Source organism: Harpegnathos saltator, unplaced genomic scaffold (assembly GCF_003227715.2).
Source record: "Harpegnathos saltator strain DR-91 unplaced genomic scaffold, Hsal_v8.6 scaffold192, whole genome shotgun sequence".
In the NCBI taxonomy this organism is placed as follows: Eukaryota; Metazoa; Arthropoda; class Insecta; order Hymenoptera; family Formicidae; genus Harpegnathos; species Harpegnathos saltator.
The window spans coordinates 529425-542900 of record NW_020229975.1 but is presented as its reverse complement, the minus strand read 5'-3'; the positions used below and the strand labels follow the sequence as shown (position 1 = coordinate 542900).

Sequence of the window (13476 nt, the reverse complement as noted above, 5' to 3'; positions counted from 1 at the left end):
CTTATTGACTAAAAAATTGAGAAAGTCAAAGAAAGAAGTCGCGCGTAAACGAGCAGAGTGTCGAGTAGACCTATTCTCCCGAAGAGATGAGCGACTAAAGGAAAATTGCACGCGGATCAACCGACGAAGTGTGCGATCGTGAGAGAAAGAGGAGGAGAAAGAGAGAGAGAGAGAGAGAGAGAGGGGGGATAAAGGGATGAAGGAAAAATAATATCGAGAGCAAAATTCAACCATTCGCCGAACGACGCGACGTGCAGGTGGAGAGATTGATGGAATTTCTTGATAGACATGTTGTAATTCACGGATGATCGGATATTGCGAGAGATATCATCTCGATTGACATTATAGATTTTAATAACAAATATGTTATGTCGGAAACAGCACGAGAGATAAACGTTAACGAAAGGATAATAAATTTCGATGGCCGGACATTCGAAATGGTTGGCAGATGATGTTAAATGAAGCGCGCGAATAAACTGCACGCGTAGCGGAATAAATGTTTTCGCTGTCAGCAGAACGGCATTATGCAAAATGACGGTTCAATAAATTTGGGAGACAATAGGTATGATAAATAGATATTGTATCCGCATCAGCGAGTCATTGTGGACGGCCGGTGTGTTTAAACGGCATTAGCGCGAGTCAAAAATACGATGAAAAATCACACAAGATTACCGAATTCGCGCGGCGAATTACCGAATATGCACGCATATACATGCGTGCGTAAGCAACGTAAACAATAAGTGATCGTTATTTGCGACGACGAGCGGACGGATGGACATGGCGATACATGGCGCGATACGCAGCCGCGTGTTTTCGCGTTGTTACGTACCTTCGCGCAAGATATTTCCATGAATTGATTGCCGACAACGGCAAGATATTTCCATGAAAGCCTCTCCGCGGAAAGCGGACCGAAAAATATTTTGCGTTATATCGAATAAATTACTCGCTCAAAATACGCACATTCGTCTCCCTTCGCGGCGAACAAAGTCAAATATTCTGAAAAAGGCGCCACGGGGCAAAAAAGTCGTCGTCGCCGTCGCCGTCGCTCGCCCTTATAAATTATCCGCGCGGGCCACTCCGCGCGGGGACAGGTGCATAAAGTGTACACAATGGGAAGCAAATATTTAACGGAACTGCATGGAGAGGCGGGGAGACGGCTCAATAAGTTTGAAAGACAAAAGGATGATAAATTGTTATTGTACCCGTGGAATAAAGTCGCCGTTGTTCGAACAGGTGCGAACGAGGACGCTCGATTTTCCTTGGCGTTATTGTGCGCGAGACGCGCATGCAAGGGCTGAAACGCATATTTCACTTTGACGTTACCGACACGGTCGCATCGGCAGCTTCGAATGCAATTGCATCACGCAACGTAGTCAGCTGAATAAAGTCCGAGAGGCGGAATGATAAATCGTCGTCCCCGCGTTGAGTGAATCCGGTGTGTTTCAGGTGTGTGTGCCTGCTCGCGCTCGCAAGTCTGCTCGTCCGTGCTCGGACCCGCTCTTCCTACTTTCGAGGCGACTTTCAAGGGAGATGAGCGATGCGCGAATAAAATCAGTAGCGGAGTCGTTACGTCGGACGAGGGGAGGAGGAAGAACGGCCGTGAAAATTCTTCTGCTCGCCCCTCGTCGTTTACTCGTCGTGCGCGAATGTACGGAAAATGGCGCATTGCGCGCGTTGCCCGGGGGAATTCGACGGACGCGTGGAGATCGATTGACACGCACTTTCGTTAAATTTCGCTATTTGTACTTTGCAACACGGAAATCCCTCGTGAAATCTCTCAAGACGCGCGTAATTACGGGGGCCGTGAGATAACATGTCGCCTGCGGCGAGTGTTATTCCGTCTTACAAACACATCGTTGCATAAAGCCGGACCTGTTTCGCTTTGGCGAGCTCTCTGCTTCAAAAGATAAAATTACCGAGTTATTTCAACGAACCAGCTAAGCTAAGCTAAGCTTCCTCGTACCGCGGCACTGTTACGATAGCTCGTAAGTAGTTTACCTTCCAGATTCTTCCCCAGACTAATCAACTCGCCGTCTTCCCTCCTCCAGGTGATGTTTGGCTTCGGCGAGCCTGTTGCTTCGCAACGCAACGAGACGTTGCTACCCTCTCTGACCACCATGTCCGTGCTCGTCGAGTCGTCCGAGATATCCGGCGGAACTGTCGGATAAAAATCGCGATCAGCGATCTCATCACGGGGCATCCCTCCGCAATGTGATTCTCGCGTCGCGTCGTCGTCGACGGCGAAAGCGTCGAGCGTTCGAGGGTGAACGTTCGAGGAGCGAAACGGAGGACACGAGAAACACGCGGTAACGACGAGCGATGCGCGAGCGAGAGGGAGAGACAACCCTCCGCACTCCGCCCTCCGGTGCGAACGATTTTTGTTATGTGTCGTTCACTCGACGGTTTAAACATCGCGGCACCCTCGGAAGACTGAAAGTCACCCCACGAGCGAGACCCACGAGCGAACTTGATTTCCCCAGTTGTTCCGTCTCTCCCTTCCCCTCCCTTCCCCGCCCGACACCGCTCGACACCGGCTCGGCAGCGGACGTCGTTCAACTTTCGAACCGCGAACACGCGAATCTGGCAAAAAGAAAGAAAAAAATAAAAACGAGAGAGAGAGAGAGAGAGAAAAAGAAAAAAGAGAAGAGGAAAAATAGCGGGAGAAAACAACAAAGGATCCGCTCTTCGCGGCCTTTTGTTGTTTTTGTTTTCCCGTCGGAAAACGCAGCCCCCGGACTTCCGGCCGCGATATTAATTCGACGCGTGAGGCACAATGGGACGGACCTACAACCTCCAAATAACCAATCTGACTCTTCATCGGGTCAGTGTTTATTTGGCACATGTAGTTGCCCCGGTCGCTCTGGCGGACATCACGTATGTGTAGATGCCACGTTTTGTGCTCGCTGTGCGTGACGCCGATTCTGTGATTCTTCGTTATCACGTGATTGGCTATCGTCAGGATGGTTTGCGTGTCCACCCGCAGCCATGCCACCTGAAACAGAAAGCCGGCATGCCGTGCTTCAATCGTCTGGAACCCATCCATCACCGCGCGTGGCCTTTTGTTTTCCGGGCCGGTGAGCGGTGTGTCATACGACACCGCGAAAACGCGTGTAATCCGTTACGCTTCGGGGGCAATTACCTAACCTTCCGATGCTGAAAATCTTTCGCGCGCCACGACGATTGATTTATTCCCCGCGTGAACGTTTACAAGTCAAGTTACATCGCGGCGAATCCATTTTCTCTCGCGAGCCGCGAGCCCCACGGTGCATTATCCTAGCTCGACGTCGAGCGATGGAAAGTGCAGAGAGCCCTCCGGCCCCTCCCCGGCCATCTCCCGCGCTTCAGGATCACCGCCGCGCGCGTTGGCGTTAGCGCGATGACTTTACATTTGATACCGGCGCGGCCGCGACGAACTTCGCTCGCCGCGCTCGATATAACTGTTACGCGCATGTAAATGTGCCAAGTGTAAAACTTTGCGGCTGTACTCCGGAATGTCAGCCGAATGTTCGAAAATTGCCGTGCGATAAGCTTGCACTGGGATAAGTTTCCGCCAGACAGAGAGAAGCGTTCCGCGCTAGGGCTCTGCTTTTAATCTCGGCCGGCCTTTAATTTATCATTCGACCGCCAATTGTGGTCAAACTGCATACATAATCGAGTGATCATTCGATGAATTCGACGGCGTGATTGAAATCGTGCGTACTGTTAGCTGAATTTATAATACGTCCGAGCTAAGCAGGACGGAATTATAGACGTTCATTACTCGCGCACACAAAGGCCGTTTACCGAGCAGTCAGCTCCAACGGAAACGGCACCGGGAAAGGACAAAGGGGATCTTTGCTGAAAATCACGGCGAATTGGCGAAAGCTGCTAATGTCAAGAAATTATAGGCGCGCTCGTGAAAATTTAATTACTCGGCTGTCACGCTGCGACATGCGCGCGCGCGCGCGCACGCACGCACGCACATGCAGCGTACGCAAAGGCGAAATGAGATTTCGGGGGGAAAACAAAATTGCATTTGGTACTAATAAAGACGGCTCGGGTCAAGTAATGCGGTAATGTGCAGTGATGGTTACGCACAGAGAAATCGGCTACTCTGCTACAAACCGTAGTCGGACATTGTTGCCATTCAAACGTTTCTGCATAGCCGGTTATTGTGAGGCGTAGTACAATCGGTAAATGCGGCTTTGTTGGCATTGAATTGCGCACCCAGCAGGCTTAGGAGGTACCTATTGATGGATGACGTAATGACTTTAATGACAAAGCGTCATTGGATCCTCAAATCCGACGAGTTTCCATCGGATGAGTCCTACCATCGAGCACTTTGTCGGCATACAATTGCACGTGCATTTTGCATTAAGCTAGAATTGTCGTGTGTACAAAGGCGACTTAGCGCTTTGCCGTCGCGCGCGCGCGCGCGCGCTCGTCATCGTGACAATACTTCCGACTTCCCTTTCAAAGACGGCATTTTATATTCATTTGCGTTTTCCGGCGCAAAATTTTCCGCGCTTTCAGAAAGAAGGGAAAGAATGCTTGTGAGATTTGTCCGGAAAAATACGTCGGACGGAAATATCGTCGAGGAATTGCAGAATTAATCGCGTTAACGACGAGTTCAGCTTGAAACGCGCCGGGTCGCGTCAATGGTTATTTTGACGACGCCCGGAATTTACGGTTGTTTTCCGAGGATCTGAGAGGAGAGGAGGAAAATAACGTAATATTCGATGGGAGAATATTTCCTACAAGTGAGGGGGTGCCAGGAGAAAGGAAAAATAAGGCCGAATTTCCAGGTGAAATTCAGCGCCGGTGCGATTCAGCGGTCGTGCGATGACTACAATCGCGCTCATCGCTGCCGACGGAATAGCTGCCGCCGCCGCCGCCGCCGCCGCCGCCGCCGCCGTCCACCATCCCATCCTGATTTACGAACGATCGTTAACGTTCAGTCAAGGTAATTGCTCCGAAACCGCAAGAATTCGCCCGACAAAGCCACCCCGGAGAAGCCCCGCGCCATCCCCCCGACAGACCAGGAGCAAATTCTCGCGTCTACTTACGAAATCCCCTCTTTAATCTTTCTTCGAACCTCCCTCCACTTTGTTCTCGGCCGCTTGCCGATATTTATCTATTTCGCCATTACGCCCGGTTTCTCTCCGCCGAGTTTCTCCTTTTGTTCGTCCTGTCAGCCGGATTATCGTGTGACTTTACTCCTCCCTCCCGATTTACTTCTCCCTCTCCCTTACTTTTCCTCAAGAGAAATCATTAAGCAGTCCGACTAACGCTCAGCCTCTCAGTTTCCTGTAACTATTCGGCGCGCCTCTCATAAACGATACTGCAGCGTGCGCGTGCGTTTACAACAGGTACATATCGCTAATAGCGCGCGGGAAACGTAGCGCCGTTCCGGCGCGGGGAGGGGAAGAACGGCGGGGCAGCCTTACGGCAGCTACCGTTCTTTTCATGCAGCTTCACCTATTCGCGATTGTACACGGCGCGCGTACTCGGTAGCGACCTGCGCGCGAGGTGTTGGCCTTTAAAGTGCGAACGGTGCTTGTAGACACCCGACGAAAATTTTCACCGTCTGCTAACAGCGCTTAAAGCCGGCCGCGCCGACGCTCTGTGTGTGGAACGCTCATTATGTGCGAACAGCGTTTTTAAGCGTCCTCATCCGTCAGCATCGTAACGCGCGGAAGAGTGAAGCGTCGCCGCGTCGCGCGCGCGCAGCGATTGGCTATTTCCCGACTGGCATTGCCGGATTTGAAGGTAAAAAGATCCGTGAGCGTATTTGAGGAGAAAGAAGAATATTCGTTCGCGGGGAATATATTGTTTCGACATTGTGCAAAATATCCGCGGGATATTTTTCGTGTCAGCTAGACAGCTGGCTATCGATCGCGAAGTTCAACTGTCCGGCTGCAATCTGGACGCCTGGCAATCCCACCTTTGGCCTGCAGGTTCTAAAGGTTAAGAGCCGCACTGCGGCCTCGCGGTAACAATGGCAACACGCTGGTCGTACCTAATCAAGCGTCAACACGGCTCCGCGCTGACTAACTAACCGCGGCTCGCGATCGTTACGCAAGCGATTAACGCACGCGTTTCCGCGCGAGTAAGACGCCTGCGATCGGTTATGCACGGACGAAGGATTTCATTTTACCCCTCGGACACATCCACCCCTCCGATCGGATCGCGTGAATCTGCGCGAATCTTTCCTCGACCCGCGAGGGTGCGAGTTCGTCAAAATCGAGGCAGCAACGGCAGGATGCCGCCGGCCGCTGCGTCCGGAGGATATTACGTATCTGCAAATCTGTAATTTTAAAGATGCGAACCCGCGTCAAATTTTTGATATTCCAAAAAAAAAAAGAAGAAAAAAAAAGGAGAAAAACAAAAAGAATCATGAATCCCGAAGCGCGACAAAGCTCGTTCGTTCGTTCGTTCGTCCGTCCGTCCGTCCGTTCGTTCGTGTGTTCGCTCGTCCGACTCGGTTGACCGATATCTGACGCGCTTTTCGAAAACCGCTGATGCGTGTCTACCGCGCGAACATAAAATCTGCATTGAAATCCACCGGTCGAGAACGGCAATATGTCTCACGTCCGAGAGCATAGTCAGCCATGAAATACTCGGACAGAGTGCGTCAACGGAGCGTCTGAAATTCATTGTCCACGGCGTGGCCATAGCGCGGCCTAGCGTCCGCGCGTTTCTATGCGATCGCGGGACCGAGCGGAATGGAAACCGCGCGCCAAATACGCGCTTTTCCTCCCCGATTCGCCTGTCCGGATTTGACAAGTGCATCGTCGCGTAGCGTAGCCGTATTCTCGACTCTTGACTCGTCCGCATTTCACGCACGTGTGCATCATCAAGAAACGCGCCGAGTGAACGCGCGCGCGCGCGCGCGCGGAGCGAAAGCGGCCGTGAGACTGGCTGGGCTTCACTTACGCGAGGCCTCTAATTAAGCGGATGCTAGCTCGTCGTCTCTGCCGTAACAATTAATCAGACCGAGTTCCGCGTATAAGTAGGCTAAATCGACCTCTGTAAAATATTACGAATCTACCGGTGGTGACTTTATCGAGGAAACGCATTCAACAACCTTTCACAAACGAGTAGATCTTTGATGGGTGATTACGAGTAGAGCTTTGATGAGTCTCCCGTAGCGCATCCCGTATCCGATAGCAAAATCTGTTTTCTAGTAATTCTCAGCTGATCCATCTTCCTATGGGATACGGGACGCTTTGCAGCATTCATGAAAGAACAGCAATCGTAAATTTTAATCAGCCGCCTGTACAAACGTGAATACAGCAATCGCTATGTATTTTTATTTCTCGGATGATATACAAGTACGCGTATCATATATATATATATATATATATATATTTATTTATATATTTATATATAAAAGCTATAAATGCGCGCGCGTTGACGCATGTGCGTGTCACGTAACGGCGCGATGTAATTTTGGTTTAACGTATAGAACATGATTTACACGGGACGAACGCGCGCTTTACAACGTCGCGATTTATGACATCGCCGTAATGCGCACGGCGCTCCATTATCTTCCGCTTCCGCTGTGTTCGTCCCGCCACTTTCGCCCCCTAATGCGCCAACTGCGAGAACTCTGTCAATCACTCAGCCTCGAATCACTCCACCCTCCGACCTGGGAGCGCTAACGAAATGACTGTACCTTAAATATTTCAACGTTCTTGTTTCTTTTTTTCTCTTTTCGATCTCTTTTGCCTATCCGTCCTCTTTCGCTCCCCCGTTTCCGTGCCGTCGATGGCGACAGAATGCAAATTTGTCCGCATCCATTGGCGTCAGTGTTGCTGCTGCTGTTGCTGCTGCTGCTGCTGCTGCTACTGCTGCTACTACTATTACTACTATTACTACTACTACTACTACTACTACTACTAATCGATTGATTGCCTCTCGCTTGGAGGCAGCGCTGATCGCCGACGATCGATCTTTAAAATTGCAAATGAGGCCGGCCGTAACGTTTGCGCAATTAATTTTATCAAGACGACGCCCGGTTACTTACAAATCGCGCGTCGCTAGTCGGAAACAATCGCCTGGTTAATATATAGCCAGTCGGTTGATATGTAATACAATGAAGGAAAGATCCCAGTCGAATAAATTCGCGAACGTCGCTGATACCGCGAGACTTCATCTCGCGTTGGCTCAAATGTGCGCGACGCTGTCTTTTCCTTTTTTTTCTCTCCGGCGTGTTTTTAAACTGGGTTACGTCTATTTCAGCGCAAGATCCTCTCGAAGGGGATCGTTTGGGCTGAAACTTCCCACGCTTTCTGGGCTTTTATTATGGCAAGTCCGTACCTTACGTAGGTTATGATGGTTACGTGAAATGCAGGCATCGTCCCCGACGTGTTAAAGAGGCTAGCGCTTTTTATTTGTGTGCGTATAACGCGAATACACCGCGCGCGACAGTGTGTGCACAGAGGGGAGAGACGAAAGAAAAAGGGAGAGACGGAGAGGGGGGGAGAGAGAGAGAGAGAGAGAGAGAGAGAGAGAGAGAGAGAGAGAGAGAGAGAGAGAGAGAGAGAGAGAGAGAGAGAGAGAGAGAGAGAGAGAGAGAGAGAGAGAGACAGAATGTACCACCAACGATGTCACGTTATACATTTGAAAGTTAAGGTACGGCTAGGCATACGAAGCGCTACGTCACGTTTTGTAAATTCTCGTTCTCCTCTAATTAAAAGACATTCGTTTGAAGCGAGCGCTCATCGTGACCCGTGAGCGACGCCTAGCTTAGTATTGGCTCGTGCTTTGCTCCAAACACTTGGAACTTTTTTATCACTTATATACACTCTCGCGCGCTCCTTCCTAATTTACTTTTTATCCCAGCAACAACTGCCTTTGTATAAGATGCGCGTTCCCCACTTCGTCGCGGCGAATGTCATTTAAATTGCGCTCTTCATTATTATTATTATTATTATTATTATGTACTTAATTATTTGGATTATTTCACTCAACGGGAGCAAGAGCGAGATATTATTTATATATGTTATCGCTACGTACACACTCGTGGTATCATTCAGTTTTATTAATTTGTTTGTCTGGTCCCTCGTCGCACGACGAGGGCGTGAGGGTCTTGCATAAATATTCCTTTCCATAATCTCCTTAGCAAGGGAGTGTCGAATTCCACTGAGGAAAATGATCTCGTAGTCGTGGCGAAATTTATCTAGGTGCGAGAAATTAAAGCCTGAAATGGCTAAATGATTGGCAAGCGCTACGATATTGCATATGTTTTGTACCTAAGCAATATAAGTGACAGAGAGAGAATTTATGACTGACTGTTTGTTAAATTTGAGCAAGAACATCTCTTTGTGGCACTTCGGTCAAATTATAGTCAGCAAACGTGCAATAAAAGTGTCTGTGGTAGACAGAAAAGACTGGCGACGAAAGACAAATCGAATGTACGATTCTTACACCTAGCGCTGTTTGTATAACCCGTCCAATCTTTCTAGCTGTATCATCAAAATATTATGCCGCTCGCGTTCAATTGTTATGCATGTACGCACCGGCAGGGAGGTGAACACGCGTGCGTGCTAAAACGCGAGCGGCACGAGTTGCGCCACCGCATTCTTATTTTTATCTAACGCAGTGATTCATATTTAGCCACGGGACCTAAATCTCCCTGCGGATGTTGTTGCTAGAATGTTGTTGTTGTTGTTGTAAATTCTGCGTACCACAGACAATTTTTGCAGCAGATACAAAAATCAGCGAAACATTTTAGCTGTAACGTTTGGAATTCTAGCTGGAAACCAGCGAAACATTTTTTTGTGTGTCCGTTTGATTTCGCCAGGGTTGGGAAAATTTACTTTTTAAAAGTAACTCGTTACCGTTACTTTCAGTAAAAAGTAATTCGTTACCGTTACTGGTCTTAAAAAAATAACGCGTTACCGTTACTTGAATGTAACGATATTTTACTTCGTTACTTTCCGTTACTTTTTCCCGTTGTAAATCCAGGATTATAAGAAAGGTGCTAAGACAAGATATAAATTGGACATAAGATGATTAGAAATATATACCATATATATATTTAAATATTTTTATTATCTTATGTTATTAAGTGTTGTACTTAATGAAAAGTTTCTCAATTAGTGGATATGAATTTAATATTTGGACATTAGTGCCTGTTGACTTTAAAAATCTTGGCCATTCATCGTAGGCAGGTTCCTCACTTAATGTTTGCTGTTTGAAATTAAAAAAGTCATCGTTATCATCATCAGCTTATCAGACATCAAAGAATTATCAGCTGAAGGAATTCCTAATAAATCTTCTAAATATGTTTGCGCAAATTTTCGCTTATCTCCGGCTAACCAATTCAATTTGAATTTGGGGTGCAAACAGCTGGCAATTATCAACTCTTCTTTTTCGAATGTAGCACAAAATCTAAAGTTAGATCAATAAAATTAGATGCGAACACATTGATTTTTCTTTTTGATCAGATGAATGTTGTTTGATGAGCATATGTGTTAATCAAATTACCACCAACTTACCTTTCTTTTAAACATTTCTGCTTTCATAGCTACGGCCAATGGATGACAATATGTGAGTCCATCTTTATCGATTCTCACTAAATCCAGCGTAGAACAAGAAATGCATGGAAATTAAATAAATTAAGTTTAATTTTATAAAAATTAATAAGTAACGATTAAAGTAACAGACATTTCGTTACTTGTTACAAAAAGAAAATGTATCGCCGTTACTCTTTCGTTACTGACAAACACAAAAAAGGTAACGGCGTTACCTAATCGTTACTCAAAAAAGTAACGATACCAGTAACGGCGTTACAAGTAACGCGTTACTTCCCAACCCTGCGTTTCGCTCGTACACCACTCTTACACCACGAACTTCTCGCGTACAATTTCTCTTAATTATAATAACGAGCGCGATGACGCTCATAAGATTTACCTCGTTGCACATTAAGCCACTCTCGCCAGTCGCATATCTGCCAGCTCAACTTACAGTCCTTCCCCGTTGCGCTCATACGTTATACCGTATGATTAGCGCCGCGGTATTATGTTTCTGACACCTCTCGTACCCGTCCACTCTCGGTAAAAATAACACGTCAGTCCGCCGACACTCGATTTTTCATTTTCGAGTTACTTTTTGCGGGAATGGTACTTGTCTGTAGCACGAGAAGCGCCTTGCTCGGTCGCGTTAGTAAAAGTAAGGATGAATTGCCGCGACGTAAAAGTGCATCGCCGCCTGTACGATAGCGCCGGCCGATGAGGCCTGAGAAAAAATTGCATCGAGATGAAAGCTGAGGATCCGCCGTGTGCTCCGAACGCCCGTCCAGGCAGAACGGAGAAGAATTGACGCGCGGAAAAGGGAAAATTTCGTGTTTCACCGTGTTAACGATTAATAAGAGAGACGGACGATTTCTTGCCGTCGGGCAAGATCTTGCCGCATTTATCCCGCCGTTCGCGCTGTTCGCCGGCGCGAAGGGAAACGACCATTGTAATAGATCGGATTGAATGAGCAGCCGCGCGCGGCCGCGAGCCAAAATGAGCGACGCAAAAGCGGTTGCAGTCGCAGAACGAACATCCAGCATCGGCTGAGCTGTGCTGCAGCTACGGAACTGCAGAAGGACAGGCAATTGCAGCTGCGGAATGAGCGACGTAAGCAGCCGCAGCTGAAGAGAGAGAGAGAGAGAGAGAGAGACGCGGGCGCTTGCAGCGGATCATATTTGTCCAGCATCGGATATTCCGCATGTCTCCGCTGCGATAAATTTTTATTTTCGATACAATGAGAGTTACCTATAGTAGTGCGGCATAAAACTTACGCCGGTGGGAGGGGGGAGGGGGTGAAGAAGATCGCTTTCATAAAATAAATTGCGCGGGTAGGGCGGCGCAGGGGAGGGCAGGAGGAGGGCGATCGTAAAATTTGATTGCTTTCTAAAACGCGCCGCTCCGCACGTAAGCTTTAGCAGGCCAGACAATTAAAGCGCACCTCATATACCTTCGGCGTTCGCATTAAATAGATATTGAAACTATAAACGCGGAAGGCAGTTCTGCGCGTCCTCGCCTCCGATTTAATTGCTTCTGACGAGTGCGCATGCATTCTCGTCGTTATTACGGCCGGCATTTCGCGCCGGCGATTCGCAAAGCGCAAAGGCGTAGCTCCGTGATCAGATACGACTCGAGAATATTACGTGTTTTTACAGGGCGATGGAATTTCGTTTGTTAACGTTGCGCTGCGCACCGTGCGAGCTCGCGTCGAGGGCAACGCAAAAATTGACAGGGCAGAAAAAGGAAGTTAAACGAAAACCCGTCGCCGATGGAGCTCTGACCTAGAAATCGAATTTCTGGGGACGAATTTTCATTACTTCCACGGAACTCACGTTTGGCTGGCGCGCCACCAGAAAAATAATAATGTAACATTTCACGTCGAACCGATAGACATCTCTCGATGCCTGCGTAGTCGTTCGCGAAGAGATATTACGATCGATATTTTGCTACAGAATCAAGAAGCTAGTCCAAGGTGTTCATGACATTTTTACGTCGATGCTCGTGTCACCCTTCGTACTCTCGCGCCGAGTGTACCATTTTTACAATGACTAATATATATTAAAACGCGACGCTTCCCCTCGTGCACCTCGAGAGAGGGGCATCGCGAGAGAGCCGTGCAAATATCGAGATGAGACGAGAATGTGTGTTCCATTAGAATCAGCCCAGCGAGCTAAAACGCGGAGACGTAGAATTGTTAATCCCAAGGAGTATGTAGATTTCGTAGAGCGCCGTCCAATAATAATTTATGGTAAGTAATTCTCTCACAGTCTTGGAGTCGAGTTCGCACGGATTTTCATTTTGAGCCTGGCTGAAACGAAAACGTTTGTCGTTATCCTTCTCTTCCCTCCTACCCTCCTCACCCCCCCTCCCTCTCTCTCTCTCTCTCTCTCTCTCTCTCTGTCTCTCTCTTTCGCGCGAACAATTTGCTAAATGTAATCTATGACGGTTTGCAATTCGTGCTCGCCGTTTTTCGTTGATTAAGAGCGAATATTGTGATGCAGTGACAATCGACGATCGGCGGGTCTAACGAAACTGACGACTGGTGAATGCCGGAATCTGCTCAACTGTAACGCCGCGAAGCTTAATAATCCCGACCGAGAGGACACAAATAGATAACAGGCAATCCGCGTGATAAACGGTCCAAGAAAATTTCATCTCGGTAGAAGCAGGGCTCGGTCTAGCAGGGCTCGATCTATCGCGGTTGACTGCGCCTGCTCGATGCACTTATGTAAATGCCGCGTTGATTATGCATCACTAGGTACGATAACGGAGGAAGTTTCAAAATATATTTAGATCCAAAATCTTCCGCTCGCGGCGCATACACGCTCCATGATGTTGCGAAGGAAAAAGGAAAAGAAAAACGCCTCATTTGTCTCGTTCTCGGTTTGCAACTCGCGGTTTGCTGTTCGCTCATTAACACGCAGCGCAGCGGTCGATCTTCCGCACAATTTTATATCTCACGCGCGCGCGCGCGCGA

General features: G+C 48.3%; 1 protein-coding gene across 2 annotated transcripts in view; it reads right to left on the bottom strand.

Moving 5' to 3' along the window:
- Positions 1 to 13476, bottom strand: part of LOC105191982 (lachesin) — a 143455-nt gene that overhangs the window by 22815 nt on the left and 107164 nt on the right. The window contains exons 2-4 of one of the 2 annotated variants that reach the window (XM_025297894.1): positions 10485 to 10561; positions 2785 to 2992; positions 1999 to 2157 (exon numbers count right to left, since the gene is read on the bottom strand). In XM_025297894.1, coding sequence (XP_025153679.1) covers positions 1999 to 2157; positions 2785 to 2992; positions 10485 to 10511 — 394 coding nt within the window. In that variant the 5' untranslated portion in view covers positions 10512 to 10561. The remainder of the gene's footprint in view (positions 1 to 1998; positions 2158 to 2784; positions 2993 to 10484; positions 10562 to 13476) is intronic. The other variant, XM_011155823.3, reaches the window with a different exon arrangement.